Source organism: Chelonia mydas, chromosome 27 (assembly GCF_015237465.2).
Source record: "Chelonia mydas isolate rCheMyd1 chromosome 27, rCheMyd1.pri.v2, whole genome shotgun sequence".
Taxonomy (NCBI): domain Eukaryota; kingdom Metazoa; phylum Chordata; order Testudines; family Cheloniidae; genus Chelonia; species Chelonia mydas.
Genome location: NC_057860.1, coordinates 7,251,020 through 7,276,947, shown reverse-complemented (window position 1 = coordinate 7,276,947; position 25,928 = coordinate 7,251,020). Strand labels below are relative to the sequence as shown.

The 25,928-nt window shown below is 43.7% G+C and overlaps 1 protein-coding gene across 1 annotated transcript; it reads right to left on the bottom strand.

The window, feature by feature from the left end:
* On the bottom strand, window positions 1-24,476 carry DCAF7 (DDB1 and CUL4 associated factor 7). The gene is made up of 7 exons (XM_037886773.2): window positions 24,057-24,476; window positions 13,256-13,414; window positions 12,607-12,718; window positions 11,360-11,478; window positions 9,309-9,518; window positions 8,459-8,576; window positions 1-7,308 (listed from the first exon to the last, which is right to left on the bottom strand). Exons 1-7 carry the CDS (start codon window positions 24,192-24,194, stop codon window positions 7,136-7,138), a joined length of 1,029 nt encoding a protein of 342 aa, XP_037742701.1. The 5' UTR covers window positions 24,195-24,476; the 3' UTR covers window positions 1-7,135.
* Window positions 24,477-25,928: the final 1,452 nt, after the last annotated feature.

Genomic DNA, 25,928 nt, shown 5'->3' with positions numbered 1-25,928 from the left:
TCAATCTATAAATGTTCCATTTTTATTACAAAGTATGAAAGGCAGAAAATACTGTACCTAATACACAGGAGGCTGAAACTTAAAAAGGTTAAAAAAATTGAATAAAACTACATAGAAAGCAAGAAATAGCATAAAAGGATGCAACATTCCACTTTCAAGCGGTTTCATAAAAGACTGACTTATTTTACAGAGTTTCAATAATATGGTTCCAGGGTTCGGGTGTTAAAATCCACTGTAACAAAACCTTTATATTATTTTTCCATAAAAATAATTAAAAAAGGAATACCAGGACACTGCAGTTACTTGTGGCAACAACATGTCTGAGTCTGCCTGATAATGGGATGCTAGGATTCCTCTAGTACAGTATAGTAGCAAAGTTGCAAATCTCAAGCAATACGAAAGAGGGAGGGAAAAAGTGTGCAAACACCTTAAGCTATGCATGACAGCAGTAAAATCGCTATTGCTTTAACATATTTTAGTGAGAACAAGAAATCTGGAATTTCATATGTATGTTTGTACAATCATGCTACAAAGATCACACCTTCAGGAAGTTATCACAATGGGACTTTAAATGGGAACAGCAAAAGGGAATACACATAACAAAATGAGCATCTCCTACTTCATTACTAGTAGTAAAAAAAACCAAAAAACGCTTCGGCTCGACAGATTTAATCATTACATTGTACGCTGCTGGCAACCCAAGTAAAAAAAGTTCCTTTTAAATAGCAGATGCCACAAATTCACATTCACCAGGTTGTCAGAAACAACACACTGCTTCATAGCAGTACTATTTAGTGCCGGAGTCTTTTCCCCCTTTGTTTAGCAAGTTCTTTGTGCCTTCATTCGGATTTGCCTGACCAATTACTGTCTCTCACATAGAAGGAAACTTGCATACTTTACAAACAGGAAAACTGAAATTCTAAGAGCTGCTGACTAGTGTGTATGAACGAGAGATGGAACCAGGGCCTGTAGTTTGTTGCGGCTGCAGAACCTTGCAAGAATTAAAAAAAACCCTCAGCATTGTCCTTTATTAGCTTATCTGAAAAGGAAGCCAAGCAGGTCATTTTCCTCACTAGCAAGGAAATTCTAGATTGATGCTTGGTATCTGTGAGCCAGAAGAGGCGTTTGAGTTATCGGGCAGACTAACGGCTGTCCAGAATTCTAACACAGCAGTGTGTAACTTCCTCTTAGAACTGCTCTTGCCTCTATGCTCGGTTTCCAATTGCCAGACAAGCACCCTGGTGGCTGGTGTCTAGTCACATTTGTTACGATTTCACTGCTGGTGAAAGGTTCTGCATCAAAACCAGAGAAAGTGAGATCCTCCGGGCAGTGCAAGTTTCTTCACTCACCGTACCTTTGCCAATGTACCTCAGCTATGACCTAGAGGGACCATCTCTAGGGAAATTTGGTTGCCAAGCAAGCATGGAAAAGTGCTGTAAGTGCCACCTACCATTCGGTCCGCGGGCTTCCCTGCAGACATTAATAAGGGGGCCCATCTAGAGCCAAATGTACTCCTGCCCATTAGGAATCAGATCTGGAAACAACCTCATTTCATACTGGCCACGGATCAAAACAATCTCTAGATTGGGATTTGAACCAGTGGCCTTGGAGTGAAAGGCAACTGAAGTAATTCAGAGCTACCTTAACTGTCCCCTGACTGGATAATACTCCCCTTGGGTTTGAAGTGGCAGAACCATTTTGTCTGGCAGTAGTGGGATGACTAACTCTTTCAATACAAAAGGAGTACTTGTGGCACCTTAGAGACTAACCAGTTTATTTGAGCATGAGCTTTCGTGAGCTACAGCTCACTTCATCGGATGCATAGCATATCCATGATGAAGCACATCCGATGAAGTGAGCTGTAGCTCACGAAAGCTCATGCTCAAATAAACTGGTTAGTCTCTAAGGTGCCACAAGTACTCCTTTTCTTTTTACGAATACAGACTAACACGGCTGTTACTCTGAAATCTTTCAATACACTGAGGGAGGTATAAACAATTGTGCAGCCGTACCGTGCACCAAGCTGCACCTTGTGATTGATCCATTTCTGCCTGTGCAGCATATCTGAAAGGGTTAAAATAGTCCGCACCCAGGAATTTTGAGAAGTCAAAGATCTTTGAATTCTGCATCTTAAGTCGCAGAAAGCTGCATCCATTTTCCTGACTTTATGGAATTGACAAAGCAGACTGCAGAATTCACCTACATCCCATGATAACCATCTACCCAAACCACCTATCATTTCTGCCATATGTTTGAAAGGGCACCTAATTCCAGGCCCTCCCCCCCCCCCCACACAACTAGGCAATAATAAAAGTACCCAAATGAAGCCAAAAAAAAAAAAAAAAAAGTTCTGTTTGGGCAAGAGGCAAAGTCAAGTGCTTGAGAGGCCCCTACTGGATCATACTGTCATCTGAATATAAAGCCTCACAGTTTGCAGAGTTAACAGCATTTTCAAGTGCTTGCATTTTTCATGTTGCTTTTCAGGTGGTTCTGGCGTGAGAGAGGTCACCATGTGCTGCCAGCCAGAGCCACTTTGGAACTGCAACAGTCAGGAAACTCTCATGCTGTATTTAACATTTTATTAATCAGACACAGGGTTCAGAGTCAAACACCAGCCCTAAAGGATTGAGGTAGGAAGGTTATTCCATTCCTAACCCTAACAAAAATATACCTGCTAAAGTTCCATCTAAAGCATGAAAACCAGCGTGCTCAGCTTCCTGAACTTATATTTTAAAACAAAACAAAAGTCCAAAAAATGTATGTATATGCCAATACATTAGCATAGACATAGTTTCTTAACTGGGATTCGGTTGGAGAAATGTATCTACAGATCAAGCAGATGTGGATTTCTCTCATCAATGAATCTATTCTGGTTGCTGACCTTTATTATCCAGTGTTCAAAAAAAGTAATTAGAAGCAATGCAGATGTGTGAACACAACTAAATTTTGAAGGGATCATGAATTTTGACTCTTATGGGAAGCAAGGCTTTAGATAGATACACAAGGCTTTGCTTCCCATAAGTACCCAGGGGGGCCTTAAAGTAAGGAACAACCTGCAGTGTCAACCTCTTCTCTTTCTGTACTTTGAGACCACTGAATTTCTTACTCAAGAGATTGTCAAAGCAACCTTGCCTATTAAATCCTAGCACATGGGAAGGACACGTTTAGTTGCAGCAACCTACCACAGACTGATTTAATTCAGCAATATACAGATTTAACATACTAAATGCACTGGCTCATCCTCCAGCTAGCTTTTAAAGTCTTGCCTCATCTTTGGGCTGGGAGCAAAAACATGCTACCAACTATCACATGGGCAGCTATCCAGGGCAGCTGGGTTTTTAAAATGCAGCCCAAAGGCTGGAATTAGTTAGCCAGAGAAAGGATACAAAACTAGTGAAGTTGGAGGAGAACCATTGCATTCAAGGAACTTTAGATCAGGAGCCTAATCGCTATAGACAAAGCCACAAATGTTCTGCAAGAAATCTTATGGAGGAAGGCCCCAAGATGAGGTCTCCTCAGTGTACATAACAGAACCACTTCTGCTGGTAATGGAAGCTATGAAGTTGTGTGTACTCATTTAGTCTCATTTTCACATGCTCTTAATGCTCAATTCTCATTGGTCTAAACTCTGTTCTTAGTCTAGGTAGGATTATATTTTTGGAAAGTTTGAGGAAAATCCCTTTGGCTGTTTCAACTGGATGTTTATTCCCTTTCCTTAACGCAAAAGATCTCTTACTATATCAACTAAAACTTCTCCAAGTGAATTGTCCTCCATGACCATCACTCAGCTGGGTGGGAGGAAGAGTGTGATTCAAAGGTGTTCAAATACCACAGTAATGAGCATAGTATAAGAATCTACAGAGAAGAGTCAATGAGCATGTTCAATACCATTCTGCCTAATACAACCTATAATGGGGCAGAGAAACCACATAAGCTCAGTGTCTGGCCTGACCATAAACAGTTTGCAGGAAACTATGTTTCTCATTGAAACATGAGCCTGTCAAGATCAGAGAGACCAGAGAAAATGGTGGACAAGAAACAATTAAGATCATGGGATCCACCGTTTTTGATACATTCTTTGTAGTATTTGCAGAACTAAGCTTTCAGCTTGAAGAACATTAAGTTGCTATCATTTTTTCCTTCTGAAGACCACAGCTAGAAACAGATATACAGCTACACTGTTAACTCAGCCTTGCAGAAATCGGTCAGCAGCAACTCAACCTTTACCCACGCAATTTACATCAACAGAATAAAACTTCAAAAGCCTAACTGGGACTATTTAAATACTAACATTCTGAAAGTCCCCCCCCCCCCCCCCCCCCCCAATCTCCCCCAAAACCCTACTTCCCCAAAACATGAAATGCAAAACTTATTGCAACGTTATGTGAACACATTTAGTTTGCAGAGTCAGGAAGCAAAAGGTTTACACTTCTCTCACTGACATTAGCTTGTTTACACTGTGCCTAGTACTTGTATTTAGATACACATGCAAGACTTTCATGTAATATTGTTACAAGTATATCTAAACAAAAGCAATCTACACAATATAAATGAACGTTGCTATTAGAAATGCAACTTTCATTTTCTAACATGCTTGCATATTTAAGTTTAACTTTAAAGGCGCAGCTCTACTTTGAAGAGTGATCAAGTTTAATGTAAAAAGAAGAGTACTTGTGGCACCTTAGAGACTAACAAATTTCTCAAATAAGTTTGTTAGTCTTTAAAGGTGCCACAAGTACCCCTTTTCTTTTTGTGGATACAGACTAACACGGCTGCTACTCTGAAACAAGTTTAATGTGTAGTTCCACACTTGTGTATCAATGATTTCTGGAGCAAATTCGCTTAAAATACCAGAGATGCATGTGTAAGCTATCTGGCAACCATGCCAGAATCTGAACACCAGACAGTTCTTTATGGCTCACCCATCAATAAAAATTTTGCAATTTGAACGTAATGAATTTTATTGACAATGCGTGAGACTGAACAGAACGCACCTCACTCTCCCAGAGACGTGTTGGCTATGCACTGTTAACTGGAGTAAATATCCGTCGCTAATGAAAGGTGATCAGATGAATAAGATGTTTTTATATACTCTATTTTTTTTTTTTTAAAGTCACCTGTAGGATAATTTTTGCCTGTTACCAGAAACAGGTAAGATTATAATTGAAAAAGGAGACATCTCCATTTTTCAATTTTAATCTGCATTTGACAGCAGGCTGAACATTTAGTTTCATTGACTCCATGTAGCCAGTCTTCCCTGTTTGTCTGGGTCTCAGAACAAGAGGGACAGAGCATTTAAAATAGAAACCTATGGTTGCAAGGACTCGGGAGAGAAGGTGTATGTAACTGAAGTTACTTCAAATTGAAAGCCTAATATTCTTAAAAAAAAATTAATTTATGTATGCCGCCGCCTTTGGTTTTCACTCAATATCAAGATTGTCTCTCAAGGTAATGAGTCAGGGTCAGCGGATCTGGATCTTGACCTCATCAGCTCAGTCTACTATTACCGTACAAGGTGATGGTTAGACCTCACCACAGTGCTGTGTTCAGTTTGTCACCTTCTCATTTGAAGGGTATTGCAGATAGCTGATCAAAACAAGAAAATGACAATATTCAAACTACCCGCCATGTTAAGACAACAAAAGAATTTTGCTAACCCTCCACAGCTCTAATCATAAAGCATCATGGTGACAGAGGGCCCGCTGCGCCCACTCTTACCTTTCCACTTCAGAAAGAGAACTTGGATGAAAACAGAAGGCTCCCCCCTCACCATACCTATCCTGGTCCTCTTACAAGAGTTGCAGTACCCAAGAATGACAACTAGAGCCAAAACAAGGTCTCCATTTGAGACACTGGGCAACTTTTTAATTTAGACCCAACCCTGTATGTTACTTTAGGAAGCTTTCCTTTACAGGGACATGATTTGCCTTTGGACAGCAGACCAGCTGTTCTAACTGTTTCTATCACATTCATCCAACAAGATCTGACAGTACAATGCTAATGCTTCTCTCCCTGCTCTTAGGAACAAAAGCTAGCTCTTCACTCATTCACTTTGTAGAACTCCCAGGAAGAGGAGCCAAATGCAAAAGAAACTCTAAGGTATAGGTTAGATACAGAATTTTGCTTAGAATTACAGTTGCCCATCAAGTAAGCTAGAAAGTGTGAAACCATTTTATTTGGGTTCACACAGGAAGCTTTCTAGAGGAATCATTTGACTGGACGTGTCTATCCAAATGCATTACAAGTGACATTTTTTACTAAATGTTTTCAAAAATAGCTCTAGTCATGCTCATAGCACCTTCTCTCTGTGAATCGTATCACCATTCAGTTAAGTAATACACCTGTGAGAGACTCAATAATTCACTTATGATCTAACATAAGGCCCACCATAGTAACAACTGCCTCTAGCATCGGTTAAAATGGAAGTACTGTGCGACAAGTAGTGGTACTTCACAGCACCAGGCGATTCTGACCAAATGGTCAGGGGCACATAGCCAAGGCAACAGCAACAGGTTTACTGCTAGGAAGTCTACAATGATGCTTATGACCCATCATTATCAACAGATCCTGCCTGGGGCTTATGGAAGTGGATCACATCAAAAATAAGAACTTGGGTGAAGAGCCGACTTAATAGAAAACTTAGTCCAATATATAAAAACATACAAATGTTCAAACGGTTTAGGGACAGTAACAGGAATGATTAAAAATTCCTGCAAAGGTGGTGGTTAATATTAATGTGTTTTCTTTCCACCTAGTTTTGCACTTACATCTATCAAACTAATTGGATGTGCTGCCTCAGCTGACTGACAAACACATGGACATATGCAGCAACTGAAAACAGTCATTTAAAGCCTGTAATGCTCATTAACACAGTCAACAAACAGATATACAGAACTTTTTAATTGAGAAAAATATTAAAATCAAAACCCAGAAGGTCCAAGAGGCTGGGTGCATCCCTTCGTTTTCTGAGTCTTGTAGGGACAGCCGACACCTGCCATTAACTCCTGTAACAGTTTCTTGGAACAGTAGATGCAAAGCAACAAAAGATACTGGCCACTTGAAACATGTTTGTTCTTACTTTAGAGGGGAGGGGAAGTTATAAAGCCCTGCCTCAGTTTGGCACAGACCAATAGTGTTACACTCTCAAGATCTCCAGACAGTTGTTGTAGCAGATAGCTATCCAGTCCGGCTGAGTCGATGCCCACTGTACATTGTTGATTTCCCCTTCTGCTGTGTAGGCCAAGATTGGGTCCTCAATGGCACGAGGCATTTGCTGGATATCCCAGATGAGAGCCTGATGGTCATCCGCTACAAACAGGTAAGAAAGAATTAGACTCAATCATCTCGGAAATAGGTACAGGCATATTTACATGGCTAGTTGGAGGGATATAGTCTCAAAAGCAAGCTAAAATACAGAGTGAGAAGTCCAAATGAAAAAAAAACAACCAAAAACCAATAAAGCTGGGCAATTCCCAAATATGGAGGAAACAAAGATCACATAAAATGAAACAACTCCACTCCACCATAACCCTGCTCATATATATCTTTAGATAACTACACACCTGTGATACAGTCTCAAGGGAAATGGTGGAAGCACCATCAATAGGCACATTTAAGAACCAGCACTTGGAGAAAGCATTGAATATACAATGGCGGGAACAATCTTGCATTGGCCAAGGGGATGGACTAGATGGAATCTAAGAGACCTTTCCTATCTTTAACTTACATGGTTTTAAGCTTTGTGTCCAAGGAGATCTGCCCAATTTTCTTAGAAAATTAATACCTTTTCTGACCACAGACATGGGTGCCCAGCTCCCAATGACTTAAATGGGAGCCCACACACAGCCAAAACCAAAAGTATGGTCTAATGGATGTTAAGAAGCCATATATTGAACCTCTCTACTGTGGGTACAAATATATTACTCCTTCAGCCAAAAAAGGGCCTGCCACAAAATATTCAGCCAGTAGCAATGCTTAATTCATCAAACGAAAAATGCAGAACTTGAGCACTGTAAGCAACTCTAGCTTTATTACAAGGAGAGAAAACAGCCCTTTGAATAAAGTGGTTAGCTGTTAGCTTTACGTGCATTCCCTAGTGAATTACTCCAACATTCATGACTTAAGACAGGCGTTGCCCACTTCACAGTTCAGACATTGGGACAGTCCCTCGTTTTCAAGGTGAGACAGCCCAATGCCCAAACTGCTTAAGAGGCAGCAGCTTCTCCGTTTCCCTGGAGAATTTTGGGAAATGGTGGGGGCAATAAAATGAGCACCTATGACACCGGATATATCTAGGACCCAAGCCTTATTTTTTTGCTCCAAGAGCTGGAGAGATTTGAGGTAGTGGAAATGATGGCAGGAGTCCCAGGATAGAGATTCATACATTTAGAAAGCTCCTGAGGAACAGGACCAAACAGGGAGGAGCGGAGAAGGAGAACAGATCTCTCCCCATGCTCACCTGCCGTACAGATATGGCAGGAAGAGTGAGGCGCCCAAGCAATGCCATTCACACATGCTCTGTGGTTGTTTAACCTGGCAACAGGTGTGCAGGGAACTCGGACGTCTAGAATCACCACCTTCAGAAGCAAAAGTAAAAATGTTTATTCATTTGTTTCCTGAAGAAAAAAAAAAAACCAAAGACATTTTGGCAGAATGTTACAGACACAACACTGTCTCTAAAGACACACATGACTGACCAAAAGCGGTTTTACAATATCTGCTTGCCAAGGAATTTTGAAAGCAGCTAGAGAATCACTCTGTACATCTTGTGTAACATGTAACACAGGCAGAGGGAATCATGAAGTTACAATTCCATGGAGAAGTACTGGTGATATTGAACTAAAGAAAAATCTACAGTGCCTTTTGAAGTCACTGGAGCAAGATGGAACTTAAGAGTATCCTCTTAGAGGCATAAGGACCAGTCTCAAAATCAGCTACAGGTTAAAGGAGCCTTTCAAGACCTACAGCTGCATATTACAGATGCAAATAAGTATGCAGACATATGAAATCAAGTCAGCTTTTATAAAAGTGTTAATATTGAAATTCAGCAAGTATGAACTTCAATACATTTGGAAAATGAACAGTGTACAATGCAGTGAACAACTCCATAGAATAACTCATTACAACATTTTTCTCAGAAACTGGGCTTCTTGCAATCCGTATCTACAGCCCTCTCCCAGATACCAAATATTAAGCACTTATGTAGTGCTCTTCTCCTTCAAAGTGCTTTACAAGCACTGACTAAATCAGTAAGCTAATCTAAAAAGTCCAACTGCTGAAGCTTATAGGGCAAACGGTCAGTGCCTCACCTCCATACCATCCATGGCCATTGTTGCAAGATAGTTGGGATCCTGCTTGTTCCAGCAGAGACGCAGCAATGGATGGTGCTGTGGATCCTCATAGATAATGGTGCTGTGCTCCAGATGACGAAGGTCAAACATCCGCACCGAGCCATCTGCGCCAACTGACGCAAACATGTCTCTCCCGCCACCCGCACGGCTAAATGCAATGTCATACACCTGCTCAGTGATAGGGGAGATAAGAACATGGCATTATTTTAACATTCATTTTGGCTCCCATTTCTTCACTTTCAAGGAATGTGCCCTATTCATTCTTCCTCCTCCTCTTACCAGTTAGTGTTTGCAAACACAAGAACAGCACACGTCCATGTCAAAGTAGTGACAGCACTGCTCTCTAGGCAGTGTGAGATGGGAGCATGCTAGGAGTGCTAATCACACAGCTGTAGCAGCTGTGCCAGCTTCTTCAGTATCTACATCTGGGCCATTCCCTCTCCAATAAAAATATCACCATTACATGGCTGGACTGCATGTGCTATATATACTTATTCACGGAGAAAAATACAAAAAGTCTTAAGATCCAGTGTGGCACCAGTTTATTACCAGATATGTTCTCTGTCTGGGGAATGCACTAAGAGGGCTTTTCCATCTAAATAGTGTGTCATCACTAACTATTTACTCTGTCAGGCATTTGATTTTATTAGGGAATTGCAATGAATTATATAGCAAATACCACAGATATCTTGGTGTAGAATATAAAATTGCGCCTACTGGCCAATGATGCAGTTAGAGATGGAAGCGATATAGCCCATTCCCTAGCTCAGAATATAGTCCCCCTGAGAAATGACAATTTAGATGTACATAATTTTTTTAGAGGTCTTTAAAAATGTATCAGTTCTAACTTCTATCCTCCGAGGCCTCTGCAGTAGGAGTCTAGATACTAATGCAACTTAACTTTAATAGTGGAGAGAAGAGAAAGCTTTACTACTAAAATCAGCTTTTTTGGGAAGTGTCGCAGAAACAAAGGTCTATTATAGGACAAAGGGTTGTACAGGTTTTGTCTAGAGTCTAGAAAGACCTTCATCCCAAATACATGCCAAGACGACTTTTGCAACATGCATATTTTAAATAAAAAACCAAACATTTTTTACGGTATGACATGTCATTCAGTTTTTGGGAATGCTTGGGGAAGAAAGTTGCGGGGGTGGGGAGAAGAGGTTGGTAGGAACTTTGTTGGGGGAACATAGGCTTCAAGTCTAAATAAAACTACTACAGACTCTAGTAATGCTCCCTGAAGTAAAGGGGCAGAAAGTCCCAGGGAATGAAGAACCCTTTCCTTTCTCTCACACCCTACCAAAATGCTCATAGAGGCTTCCTCAGAAAGGCATAGGCAGCAAAGAATCCCTGCTCCACTCCCTCATTAATGGAGCCAGGGAGCAAAATTTATTTTTTTTAAACTAGGCAGTTATAAACATTTTTCTAAGACTTATTCTATTATACAGGCCTGATCCTACAAACCCTTAATTGAATGAGAGAGTCTGATATGACTGTCCTAAGTATAAAAGGAACAAAGAAGGAAAGTCTAGAGGCTGCTGTCACTACAGGGTTATTTGGGTGCCTTAACTGTATGTTTCCATGTTTTGCTATCTTTAGGTTTCTTTTAACTCTAATCTTTAAATAAATAAATAAAATAAATAAAGTGAGATATTAAAAATTAAGAAAACATTAAAAAGTTTTCCCACCCGTGAATTACTAATTAGCCTCTCAACTTTAAACTGGAGTTAAATTTATAAAATATTGCCAGACAAAACTTAATACAAATTAGAACAAAACAGCAAGCATATGCTGCAGGTCCACCATCTAAAATGAGTAAAAGCGAGTATGTAGAATTTTCAGACTACAAGCAACTTAATTTTAGACATATATAAAGTAGAATCCAAGTCTTTTTTCTAAATCCTCAGATTTTTCTGGAGAAAATGGGAGTTATGTTCATTCTATAGGCCTTTAACAGGTGTAATGCAGACAACGGTATGAAATAGAAAAAGAAAGAGCAATATCACCACCTCTTTGTCATGTGCAATAAGCTGGGTCTTGACATGGCCCGATACCAGATTTACTCTTCCCAATACCTGCCCAGTCTCCAGACCCCAGATGGTACAGGTTGTGTCAATGCTAGAGGTACCTGAAACAAAGAGTGCTGTTAATGGTGGTATTAACATAGATCTGCAGAAATGTCATCTTATCACTTATGGGACTAGTCTCAGATGTGCTTTGAGATCTCTGGGTGAAGAGAACTCTGCATGAGCAAAGTATTAGTATTAAAATGTTTGACATGCCTGAATTAAACCATGGATCACAGGCTGGATCTGGCCAACACAATGTGTGTGTGGCCCACATGACTCAGGTTGTGCAGAAATTTTTAAGCCAAGTCTCTAGCCCTCACACCTGTAGAGAAAGCCTTCCAAAGATGAACCAAGCGTAAAGTGATAACATATCTGCCTGAGTGTCCAGACAGCCTGACTCAGTGGGGTGAACTCCCCTGCCCTATACAAAACTAACGGGAACATCAGCTCTAAAGCCCAACAAGGGTGGTAGTGAGGCCCTTCATGGGTGGGAATTCCTGCAAAAGAGGAAACACAGGAATAAATGTTACACTACAGAAAGGATGTATTGCCCCCTTGATCTCTGTTCAAACTTCACCCTGATGTTAGTGGAGGTCTTGACTATGGATCAAGGGGAGTATACACCATCCTGGATTCACACCCCACCCGACAGATTATAATTAAACAATGCTCCAAATGAGAGTGATGCCTGGTTTAACTCCTGCTGCTGCAGAGGCATTTCACTGTAACAAACATGGTGCAATGGTACCTGTGGGGCAATGTTCTGTCCAACATCTTCAGCTACAGTCAAATGGCTGAACTCAGTGTATAAATAAAATATATAATAAAAGTGTATAAATGGCTGAACTCAGTGTATAAATTTAACACTAACAAAACGTGTCAACCCGACAGACCTGAAGACTGAAACCCTCTGTTCAACATATAGGCCAAGCACAAGAAGGAGCAGGGGAACATCACCAACCCACATGCACAACCCTGACCTGAAGACACCTCCTCCAAGAGGGGAGAAAGAGTTCAGTCTCCATGGGCTACGCTTTTGTGACATTTACGGCAGCAGGTTTTTTGTGATGTAGAAATCTGGCCTCTGAACACCCATGAGCTGGTAGTAAGTTCTAGTCACTACTCACCTGGGCTAGATTCAAAATGGTCAATTTTATATTGAGTATTTAATGTGTCAGCGGTCTTACCAAGAAGATAAGGATCCACTTCATTCCAATCAAACGACGTTAACGGGGCACAAAAATCAGAATTCTTATTATTGTTCAGCAAGCACTCCAGTCGGGTCTCAGTTTCACCCACCTTCAGGAAGAAATTAAATACACAATAACTGCCTTATTGAATGGCCTGGCTGCAAAATCCAAGAGGTGCCCCATAGAGCATAGGCTTTCAGAACTTCGAGTCTTAACTGCGTTTGACATTGGTTTCTTCCATAAATATCTTATCTATTGTGAAGAGCTTTCAGACTGTTTGAACTACAACTGAGAAAGCTACATATGCTCTCCCCTAACAAGTTTCTGTTACAACAGCAACTACTGAGCCTTGCCATCACATTTAATAAGCTACTTTCATAATTCTTACACTCCTAGAATTCTCGAGATACCTCACAGCCATTGTATTGTTATTCAGAGAGGGTTCTACATTACTTTGAGAATGTAGGTAAAAGAACAAATTACTGCATTGGCTTTTAATTATGGGTCCTCCCCCTGGGCAATATTGGTGAGCACAATGCTAGAGATAAATGTGCCTCAAAAGAAATGGGACTGGGAGAGAAGGGGATCAAAATGCAATGCAGTTAACGGCACATACGTGGCCCTTTTCGAGAGGCTATTTACTTACTCTCCACACACGCAGGTAATCACCGCTGGTTGCCAACAGGTCTGGATATACTCCCTTGGTGTCAGGAATCCACATGAGCTTTGTGGTAGGATATGGGTGATCAAAAGTGTTTCTGCAAATGAACTCTGAGCTCTCCTCATCTAAACCAACAAGCTGGACCTGTAAGAAAATGTCTATCCATTAAAAACTAGCTTTTCTGCTTAGCAAAATAACCATGTATATAACAGTATTAAGACAACGTGTACAGAGTGTTGCATTTTAAATGCCATATTAGCAGTTAAGAGTCTATTAATGATATACCAAAACAAACTCCAGTGTTCATCCTGACAAGCTGCAAGATACCTCCTTCTCTTTCACCTTCTCAAAATTTTAAGGAATACAATCTGTGGTAGGACATGAAAGATCTACTGCTAAATACTACAAAAAGAAAAGGAGGACTTGTGGCACCTTAGAGACTAATAAATTTGTTAGTCTCTAAGGTGCCACAAGTCCTCCTTTTCTTTTTGCGGATACAGACTAACACGGCTGCTACTCTGAAACCTGCTAAATACTAGTCATTGATCTACACCACCATTATATTTTGCACTTCTCTAGTACTTGCCAACCAAGTATCTCAAAATGCTTTTAGAGGAGTTAAAACCAAACCACTCAGCTCCTTCCGAGGTACAAAAGTATTAACTAATTTCATTTTATAGAAGGAGAAATTGGGGCACAGAGATGAAGTGAGTTACAAAGTCATAACCAGAACACAGATCTGTCCCCCAAATGATGGAAGCTATTTCTTCTCTTCCACCTATGCTGCTTTCAGATATATATTTTTTAGTCTGTTAACTTAAAAAAAAAAAAAAAAAAAAAAAAAAAAAAAAAAGGGAAACATGCCCAGTTTTCCCACATATAAACCTTGCAGACTGCTTCATGGTTTCAGTAGATGCATATGCATTACAGAAGCCTCTTTTCTAAGCACATGGTTTTAGCAAGGTAAGTGAATGAAAGTGACATGCTAGGGTGCCATATTTATTCTCTTTAAATGACTTTAAATCAGTTTCCAATTCAAAAGATCCACCCCAGGTCTCCAACAGCAAAGTGCTTAAAAATCATAGCAGATGGTGCAACACAAGTGACAAAGTAAGAGTGACAGTTTTAGAAATGGGTTAAGACCTGGAAGAAGTAGTCAAACTCTGATTTTTCTGCTCCTTTATATCAAAGATTTGTAGCATGGTGGCATATGAAATTTAGTATTAACAAGCACAAAATAAGGCACAAAGTGCAGAATAATTTGAACTTCTCAAACACTTCACTGCATTCTAAATTAGACTATGTCTACACTGCACACCTTGCAGCCGCACTGTTGTAAGGTGCACAGTGTAGCCGTTCTATCGCCGGGAAAGCTCTCTCCTGGCAACAAAATAAAACCACCTCCAACAAGGGGCAGTAGCTTCGTCGCTAGGAGGTGGCTCTCGCTGACAAAGCCCTGTCCACACCAGCTCTTTTTGTTGTTCAAACTTATGTCATTCAGGGGGTGTTTTTTCACACCCCGAGCCACAAAAGCTTTAACAATGGAAGTCCCAGGGTAGACAAAGACTTAGATATAACACTGGGGAAAATCCTGGGTATTTTTGTGGCCTGCTCAATTACAGCCTCTGCTCGGGCCTCGTCCTCCATGGGCCAGAGGGGAATGCCACAGCTAATCAGGGCCCTGCTGGCTTAGATGAAAGGAGCTGCCTGGCTTTAGCCGTTCAGCTCCTGGCTGGGACCAGAGGGGGCAAGGAAGGGTGCTGCTCTCTGGAAAAAGGAACTTGAGGGTATATCCAGAGTTTGTTTTCTGGCTGCACTTTGCACAGCTCATTTTGCAGCGAGAATCTAAGAACCTTAACCCTGAGATGACGGTGAACCTAAAGGGGCCAGGGTAGCAAGAGGCCCAAGGAAGAGACAGCAATGAATTGAAAAAAGCCATATATTGCTGTTTATAGGGTCCATCAGCTGGAACCTGGAGTAGTGAGTGGGCCAGAGTTCCCCTACCGGCCAAAGGGTAAAGTAATAAACCCCAAGAAGTGATGGAGCTTATTTGGGAGCCTGAACAAAGGGCCGAATTAAAGGACGCAGAGCCAGGACTAAAGACCCTACTGAGGGCAAATAGACTGTTTATTGGACTCTAATACCCCAGAAGGGGTTTGTGATGGGGTGTTAGCCCTACAACTAGCCCATAACCCTAGGGAGGCTGTGCAACAGGCAGCCAATTGGAGAAGGGCTGCGAGGAGCAGCCAATCAAGGCCAGGCAGGCCCATATAAGAAGAGCCACAGGGCAGAGCAGGTCAGTCACTCCCTGGAGCTGGGAGGACTGGCTGCCTTGCAGGCAGAGGGCAGCTAGCACCTTGGACAGAGCAGTGCTGGGCAGGATCAGGGGAGCAAGAGTGAGCTGTCAGCTGACTGCTGGCATGCTGAGACCCCGAGACAAGGGCGGAGAAGGTGCTGGGGCTGCGGGAAAGTGGCCCAGAGAAGTAGACTCTGGGGTTGGAGGGGATGCAGCATGCAGCTGCCATCTACAGAGTCCCTGGGCTGAGAACTGGAGTAGTGGGTGGGCCTGGGTCCCCTTCTTACCCCAGTTGCCACTGAGGAAATGGCTAGATAGTGGACTGCTGTTCCCTGGAAGGGGGGAGAACCGAGTGAGACACAGACAGCGGGCTGTGTCCTGAAGAGGACACCAGTGTCATTGTGATGACATGGGTCCAGGAGCAGAGGTGACAGTGGGTGAGACACCAACAGAAGAGGGAGCACTGGCTAGCAGAGCTGATCCCCTGGACATCCAGCAGGACGCACCGCAGTGATGAGTTGCACCCTGTTGCAGGGTTTATTTGGACTTTGTGGTTTGGCTGGAGTATCAAGCCACAGAAGGCCCATCAAGGTCAGTCAGCAATCTGCTGGAGGCATCGGGGTGAGAGGACTGTAATACCATGCTCAGCCACAAATAGGCACTCAAACAGGAGCATCCCCCTTCAGTTCCTCTCAGTTCTTTCCCACTTTCTTCCAGCTCTCAGGCAGTGAGAAGGCTTACTACAATAACTTTTCTCCGGAGGGCATTCTGTGCCAAAAAAGTAAAAATTCTGCAAATTTTATTTGTCAAATAAATGTGGAGGCTCCAGCATAACATTAGGGAGCAGAGGCCACTGGCTGCACAGAGGTGGGAGATCACTCTACAGCTTCCCCCGGGACATGGACTCAACGATGAGGCTGCATCCAACTCTGATACAGCACAAGGCCAGGCCTGCCCCTCCGTGTCAGGTGCACCAGGTGTGGGCAGGCAGGCTCAGCCCAGCAGGATCCAAGTGTGGAGAGGCTTAGTGAGGGGGATCCAGGTGTGGGTTGAGAGGGTTCTGTGTGGGACCATCTGGGTGCGGGCTGCTCAGCAGGATCCGGGTGCAGAGGAGATCTGGATGTAAAGGGGCTTGTTAGGGGGTTCTGGATGCAACGGTAATGGGACGTTGCAGGGGGTTCCAGGTGAAGGTGGCTGGGGCTCAGCAGAGGGTGGGGGTCCTGGGGGTGGGGAGGGAGGGATAGAGCTCAGCAGTGGTGTCTGGGTGTGTGTGTGGGGGGGAGGGGGGTGGTAGGATGCTGGAGGAGTAGGACTCAGTGGGGTGGTAATCCAGGTGCAGCTGGTTGGGGCACGGCAGGGTGGGGATCTGGGTGTGGGTGACTCATTGGGGTGGTCTGGGGGAGTGGGGCTTGTCAGGGGTTGTGTGTGTGTAGGGGGGTGAGGCTCTGCAGGAGAGTCTGGATGGATAGTGGATTGGGGAGCAGCTCCCTATACAGTGATCCCTCCCCCTGCAGCTGAGTGATGGGTGTAGGAAGTGGGGGGCAGGGGAGAGTTTGCAGAGCTTCCTGCAGCTGGGGGAGAAATACGCGGGTGGGTCTGACCTACCCCTGGATGCCGTGCAGGGGAAGAGGAAGTCCTGTCCTCCCCAGCCCAGCCAGGACTAGTGCTGAGCCCAGTACAGCGTAGGAGCCACCAGCCAGGTCTTCCCCAGTCCCGCCCCCTGCCCTTCAGTTATTTACCTTTCTGCGGCTGCCGTGGGCACCCAAAACATACTGCTGGGGAAGGTTGCATGACTGCTCTTGTGGCTTCCCTTTGCTTCCCCGTCAGCCATTTTTCTTCAGGGAAGCAAAGAAATCTACGTGGGACATAAATTCTGCACATGCGCAGTGGTGCAGAATTCCCCCAGGAGTAATAGTTGTATATTTGCCATGGCAGCCTATGCTCTCAAACACAGTTACTGAACACAAAAACTTTCTTAATGCAACATTAAGCTTGCACTGCTAATAATGAAGTAATCAAGAAATAAGAACTAAGATTCTTACAGCACAGCTAGCTTGGCCACACTGCACCTATTCGCTATAACACCACTGACTTAGACTCTAAATACGTTCTACGGATGGCATACCAGAGATCACTTATTCACTGACGCTTCAAAAGCTCCCGCACCCCAATCTGGGTCTATGCTGGTTATGTGCTATGTATGCATCTTGTGAACCTTGTAACTGATACTTGTAAACTTCTCATAACTTAAGCCTGACCCCAGATGTAAAATACCTTCCTCCTTAACTTGTATAAATTTGATTTTAAACATTAGCTTTAATAAAAATTGTATGTGAAATATATTAAAGTTTCACATGCTATGGACAAGTCAATATTCCTGTTCATTTCTGAAGCTAATTTTAGATTTGAAACTGACTTAACATGTAAAGAAGAAAATTTTATTTTTCTCCACCCCAGGAGTAAGTGTCCCCCCTCTAAGCTGGTTTAAGACCTTCAAGTGCTTGAACTACTTAGATCAGTGAGCACTTTAGATGCAATGCATTGATATACAGTGCAAAGTTTTTTATTGCATATAAGCAAAAAGCCGACTTCTATTTGTAACTTAATATCCACTTTTTTCAAACTTGATTATAGACAGTTCTCAATCAATACTATTTACCTGCCAAAGGTAACTATTCAGCTACTTGATTTGTGAGAGAGAGTGTCATTACTTTTGTTTTACCATTGTTTAATTGAGCAACTGTAGGGATTTTGCCCAAGCTCCCACATCTTAACCCTCCCAACCCCCAGACATCACACACTGAAAAACTTCTGCCTCAAAATATGAATTTTCCAAAGAAAGTTATGAGTAAAAGGTGGTAAGATTGCAAGACAACTTGTCCCTAACTGAATGAATCATTGCCAAATTAATTCAAAGGGATTTACACAGACATATGACAAAATTATTTCTGGCTTAGAACTAATCTGAAACAGACAAACATTGTTACAATAAAAAGAGCATCTTGCTACTCCAGAAGGCAGACTCCTATCAGAGTATTCAGACCCTCCCTCCTCTGAATGCTCCCAGGTCTCTCACCTGATTAGTTATACCAAGGTCTTGTTTGCCAGACACACATAATGGTCTCAACAGAATAGAAAGATACTTTTTTAATCTTTAAAAGTATAAACACAGTAGAACCTCAGAGTTATGAAGACCTTGGGAATGGAGGTTGTATGTAACTCTGAAATGTTCGTAACTCTGAACAAAACATTATGGTTCTTTCAAAAGTTTACAACTGAACATTGACTTAATACAGGTTTGAAACTTTACTATGAAGAAAAATGCTGCTTTACTTTTTTTAGTAGTTTACATTTAACAGAGAACTGTACTTGCTTTTTTGGGGGGTCTGCTGCCTGATTGTGTACTTCTGGTTCCAAATGACATGTGGGGTGAACTGGTAAGTTCGTAACTGTGGTGATCATAACTCTGAGGTTCTACTGTACATGTTGCAGGGAGAGTATGAATTGATGCGGACAATCTGGCTTAGGTTACTGACCAGTATCTCAGTTTTAGTTTAGATTTCAAAGAAGATTGTGATAAGACAACTCGGCAGATCTATTGCTTCAAATCAGCATTTCCTAGACTTGAAAACTGAGCTTCCCCTTCAAGAAAATGCAAACAATCCATCCCTCTTCAACCCTGCCAAGTGCTGTTAAAGGCTTAGCCCCAGATGACTGGAGACAGATTGTGCCATTTTCACAGCAGTGCTTCCTTTCTTATAAGCAGTGCTGCCTAGTGGCTAGAGCACTAGACTAACTCAGGAGACTGGAGTTCTATTCCTGGCTCAGCCACTGGCCTGCTGGGTGACCTTGGGCAAGCCACTTCACCTATGCCTCAGTTTCCCCATCTGTAAAATGGGGATGATATTAACTGCTTTGAGATCTGATGAAAACTGTTCTAACATCTAGGTATTATATGCTTTGAGTAATAAGAGTTTACAGTGGTGACACTTGCATCTGAGTTTGTACCCACTGAAACAAATGGGGCAATTCACAACTTGATTATTGTATCAAACCCCCTGCAAACTCAGATGGCTAGGACTACAGTTAACCTTGAAAGTGTGACTGAAATGTCTCTTTACAACTTTGACAGCTAAAAATCTTGTTTTTAAAAAAAGTGAAAGCTGAGACTGTGGAGAAAAATTAAGAGTCCTATCTGCCCCCCTGGTTAACCATTCATGCCTCTCATTTGTAAACAGTACCTTAAAATGAATCCAGAAATATATTGGGTCCAGAATGTGGCAGTCTACTGGAGTGGAGGAACACCACTAAGTAACAAGTGACAGCTCACACCACTGCTTCCTATTGGTTTCCAGTCTGAACCTGAATTGTTCACCTACAAAGCCCTAAATGATTTGGGATGTTGCAATAAGCTAAGCTCTCTGGGTCCAAAACAGCTCACGTCTGTTGGCCTTCACAGCCTGCTACAAGAAGTGCACCTATTCCTGTGGACTGCTACAGATGGTGGGGCTTGAACCGCCTCAGGTAGGGACATTATGAATTAGGTTTTATATGGGGTTATATTATGTTGTCTGTCAAGGTTGGGGGGTAAACTGCAACTGTATTATTGGTTTTGTATCTTGCATCAGGAATGCCTTTTTGGAAGAAATCCAAACCAATACAAATCAGATAAGAATCTGTCCTGCTTTCATCCACTGCACTACCCTCACAGTAGGCAGTTCTGCTGTAGTGAATGTGAGGAGCATTGAATCTTTTTAAAAGCACGACTTATTTTTCTTGGAAATAAGGAAGAGACAGGAATACTGGCGTGATTTTAGGAAATCTACCTTCCTAAAAATAGTAACAAAATGGATGATATTCATTACAATGTTGATTTGTAATGCATTAGAAACACAGGGGAAGCAGAGACATCAATGTTCTCCAAAACAAGGGGAATAAAATTAAGAAAAATATTGTTTTGAAGCTTCTAAGAAGCTTTAAAGCTTATGTATATGAAATGTCACATTAGTTTTATTTTTTTCTTTAAATGCTGCTGTCTGTACCTCACTTTTTTTTTTAAAAAAGGTTATTAGGCTCCCTTATGTGATTGACATGTAAGTTTGCCAGCTGAGATAAGGCACATGTAGGATGACAGTTTTCATACCTGCCCTATAAAGCTATCCTCCTCCTGTCCCTGAAACTAATCAGTTATCAAACCAAGAGCTGTCATGTACTTTACAGCCCCTCATTAGAAAGCTCCATTTAACACACTTAAATAAGTTCTCTCATAATACCCATAAATAGATATGGACTAGATCTGAAAGAGCCACTTTTCAACTAGCATGGCCCCAATATAGTTAGCTAGCATCTGCATCACTGGAGGACAAGCTTCCCTCCATTTTCCTAAATGTTTCCTTGCAACATTCAACAAACTGGATTATATCATCATCGCAAGAGTCTCAGTGGGGTAGCAACCACCACATCCCAGTGCTGGTAGGTTTTGTTTGCAATCAAGAGTGCAGAGGTGTGTATCTTTGCTTTGCATGGTCTCCAAGTACAGGAGACACTACCGACACTCCAATCAATAGCACTACCAATACTCTTAGCAATAGCTACAATTTTATTTAATGAAATCTGCAATCTCCCTGCCTCCATTAGGTATCTTTTTACATGGGTGACTATCGATATTTGTTAGCACCATGCAACTGAAAACCTATACATGATGTAAACAAGTCTGGCAGTGTTTGATCAAGATCCCTTTTGAGGAACAGCCAAATGTGAAATCTGAAGGTCTTGTTTCAATTTTTAAAAGACTGAAGAAAGTATATATTTTATTTCTACAGCAATATCAAGCAAACAAATTTGCACCCCACTCATCATGCCTATTTTCAATTCTACATGTAAGTCTCGCACTCTCCAGTACTCAGAGGGAATGGAAAACAATGGGACAGATCCGGGGCCATAATAGCCCACTTGGGAATATCCCCAGGACAAAGGTAAGGCTACCAAATGTTAGAGGTGCTTTAGAAGCGGCCCAGACTTAGGGCAGTGCAAAGATGGCAAAAGCCCGGGCTGCACTGGGGGTGGGTGGGTGGGGTGTGTTCAACGAAGATACGCAACTTCAGCTATGCTATTCGCGTAGCTGAAGTCGAAGTATCTTAGTTCAACTTACCTGGCCGTCCTCACGGCGGCGAGTTAACCGCGGCGGCTCCCCTGTCAACTTCGCTTACTCCTTCTGCCAGTGGAGTACAGGCATCGATTCAGGGACTGATTTATCGCGTCTCGACAAGACACGATAAATCGATCCCTGATAGATAGATCACTGCCCAGTGGGCAGTGAAGATGTACCCAAAGACAACTTCTTATCCCCCAACCCCCTTCGTATAAGCTGCACCTTCTGTTACCTGTCAAGAGTCACAGCACAGAACCTTGCCCATGGTCTTTGAACCCATCCTACCACTTCTAGTCCAATCCCTGTTTCAGTTTCTTATTTTAGGTCCTTTGCATATGCAGTGCTAGAGCATCACATTTACAATAGATTGTTACCTTACATCATGCATATAGCTAGAGGGTGCAGCTGCCTTTTTTAATCAAATGCTTTGGATTTAATTAGGAGACCATTGTTCTTTTAGCCTCTCAGATTTTGGTCAGTTTGATGGTATTGAGAGGGTAGTATCATATCACTGACGGAGTATCAGAAGATAAGCATATTGAGGCAGTTCTGGTACAGCAGAAGCCATTGAAAACTCACCCTTTGCCAACCACAAATACAAAATTACCTCAGAGTCATACTAAAGTACTGGGTTAACACTGGTATCTCAGATACCACACCATGGAAAATTGTTGGCAAATGCTGACAATGGCTGTCATTGTATTTTTCAGGGAGTGTTTTCCCCTTCGTCATATAAAGCTTTAACTTTCAGATGTTTCTGAATTAGCCACAATAAGGGGCTTCCAAAGAGTGTTAGTGTTTCCCTTCACTCCCCCCCCCCCCCCCAAAAAAAAAAAAAAAAAAACTCAAACCAGATAACTGGATTTAAATAGTCTTTCCAAAAAAAAAATTATCTTTGGGTTGAAACCAAGCAGGAAAGTTTCAGGCCAAGAGAATTTTTGGAGGAAATTGCTATTGTCATTACATTCATTCATTCTCTGCCACTATGACAAACAGCAAGTCTCTCTCGACCCAAAAATGAGCATTAACCCAACACAACTTAGTTTGTTTCCCCTACTACCACCCCACAAGTGATGCAAGTTTCTCTTTTATCACCTGCTATTACAACACCTATTATTATTGTAACTGAAACACTTCTTTTCAGTCCATTCAACAGCACTCCCTATAGTCAGTTTTCTCCCATTTGTATGGGTCTTTCACACAGAAACGGGAGATTTAAATGGGAAAATACAATTGTAAAATGACAAAAGTTGGCATGGGAATGCACGGGAGAGCATAGTGCCATAAGATATTTTTAACAAATGAATGATTTTCAAGTTGACAGTCCCAGTGCCATTTGTGCTCCCATGGCCCCAACATAACTCACCAACTGTGAGTGACACACACATACAGCCTGCTGGTTAAAACGACTACACATCACAATGGGATAGCACTTTAGATGACCAGAGCACTACGGAGGCAAGAATTTAGCCATGGCAGACAATGCCAGCCCAGCCCCAAAATTGCCCACACCTTGCTACATTTCTCCACAAAGTTGTAAGCCATCCCACTCCCTCCACCAACTCTGTTGTAGTCTTCCCTGCTTGGAGGCTTCCCATTATACAGCTCCACAAAAGGACTATGCACCCTGACCCCCCAGGCTGGCTTATCTAAGAGGAATATTCATACAAAACAGCAGAAGTTATAGCACTTATAAAGCTTGTTGCCTAGTAATAAAACACAGTGCCGGTAAGAGTGATTACATGGGCTGCTCCTGGAAGTGAGGTCTCTTATTTAAATCTGGAGAGGGCATACAATAGCTATAGCACCACCTTGTGAGGGAGAGAGAGAGGAGATTCCTCTCCTAAAGGTCCCTCAGAGAAGAGTCGGAGAAAGAGATTGCAGGGGGGAAACCTTCATGTGTCCTGCAAAACCTTTCCCACAGCAATGAAAACTTCAGAAGCAAGGCCCCACCAGGCATTTTTAACATGAAGCCATCAGTGTTCCATACCACTGAAAGCTGACCCCAGCCCAAACTTCCCAGTGCTGGGGAAAGAGGAGGGGTTTCCACCTACTACCCTAGGAAACGCCGCACAAAAAACTCCGTGACCAGAGTGTGACGGCCGCCCTACCCTTAACTCTGCCCCCGGGGCCTCCCCGCCACCCCCCTGCCCTGCCCTGCCCTACCCTACCCTTAACTCTGCCCCCGGGGCCTCCCCACCACCCCCCTGCCCTGCCCTGCCCTTAACTCTGCCCCAGGGCCTCTCCCCCACCCCTACCCTTAACTCTGCCCCCCGGGCCCCGCGATCCCCCCACCCTTCTGCGTCCCGTCCCCGGCGGCGAGCCCGCCCCCCACGCACCTTGTTGTTGTACTCCTCCACGAAGCTGCCGAGCGCCAGGCGGAAGCGCTTGTCGGGCCGGACGCTCCAGTTCATGGCGTACACGGTCCAGGGCGCCTCGTACTTGTAGATCTCCTTCCGCTTCCCGTGCAGCGACATGGCGGGGCCGGGGGGCGCGCGCCGGGGCCGCAGGGGGCAAGGGCCCAGGTGAGGCGGCGCGCGGGCGGGGGGGGGGGGGTGTCTCGGTCCGAGCGAGGCCTACGGAAGCCGGGGGCAGCGGGCACAGACGGGCCGGGCGGGGGAAGCGGGTGGAGGGCGCAGCCGGCTCCCGGCCCCGAGTCCCGGCTCCCAAACCCGGAGACGCTGCGCGCCGCGGCGGAGGCCGTTTGGGATCCGGCCCCTCACACAACAGGAGCGGAAACCACGCGGGCTGCCCCGCCCGCTGCGCGTCCGTTTGGCTGAGTCGACCGCCACTCAGGGCTTCCCGGACCGCCGTTGGGTGGGAAACCTGCCAGTCAGAAGCATTCCGGTCTCTTATTGGTCACTGTACCGCTCATTCTAAACAGTCGCGTCCCGCTTTAGTAGAATCACCTGCCACTCCGTTCGATCCCGCCCCAGAAGGATGGGATGCTCTTTCTCAACATCTGATTGGCTGCGATGGGTCGCAGTGGCTTCGCCCCTTCGTGAGGCGGGACCGTCTATCTTTCTCTCATCCTAGTGGCTGGAAAAAGTGTCAGTCAGGGGTGAGATGTTGAGCGGCAGGTGGGGCTTGGAGCCCAATAGGGGTTCGCGGAGAAATTTGAGCCTTAGATTTAGACGTATCCTTGAGGGAGCAGGGTTCGAATCCCAGCTCCGACAACTAGCTGTGCTGTAAAAACCCTGGGTCAGATCAGGCGCCTTTAAGGAGCTCAGCTCCCATTTAAGCAGTAATATAAGGGCCAGATTTTTAGCTGTGCCAAGCAGTCCATATGCTGAGCAGTTTTGAAAACCATGCCCCAGGTCAACCCTTGTAGGTTAATTCAAAGGGCAGGTGCGGCAGAATGTCACTGCTGGGCTGTGCCAGGAAAGAGTCCGTGCTGCTTCGAGTCAAGGAGTGTGTCCCATACATGGATGGAAACACATAAAGGCCTTGCCTTACGCTAGGAACGTTTTTCGAAAGCTTTGCACCACTGCTGAGAGTTCTCCTGCAGACAAGGCATTGGAGGAGGAGCAGAGAAAAGTCTAATTTGTATGGGCCCAGATTCTCAGAAGATTGCAGCACCTGTTTAGGCAGGTACCCAGGGCTGGCCTTACCATGAGGCAAACTGAGGAGGCCGCCTCAGGTGCCAGACTTGGGGGGCACCACTAGGACCCAGAGTGTAGAAAATGTGTCTGCTGCTGGTGCATCTGGATTCTCTCTGCTCGAGAGGCACAGAGAGGGGGGAGTGCTGGGCTAGAGGAAGGAGGGCACAAGAGACATAACAGGCAGGCAGGAGAAAAGGGGAGTGGGAATAACAGAAAGCAGCAGGAACTGCAGGGAGAGAGAGGAGGAGGAGCCTCTTATGAACCTCTCAGCACCCCCAGGAGCCTGGACTGATTAACACCAGCTTCTCAGGGAGCTTCTTGTTTCCTGCTGCTTCCCTGAACCCACTTGAGGAGAACAAGCAGTCAACTGAAGTAGCAGGAGCCAGTTAGGCCCTTAAGACGTTGATATCTTCCCTCACTCAGGCCCTGCTTATTTGTCCCCTTCAATTGAGTGTTGAGAGCCACTATAGCTGGCACAGAACAGCAGTCATGAGTGAAAGAAGAGAACGCCCGTCTGGGACAGCATTCAGAAAAAGAAAGAAAACAAAGGAAGCTTTTCTATGTAAGGAGGAAGGAGCTCTCCTGAGGTACATAGACACAAATGTTCAT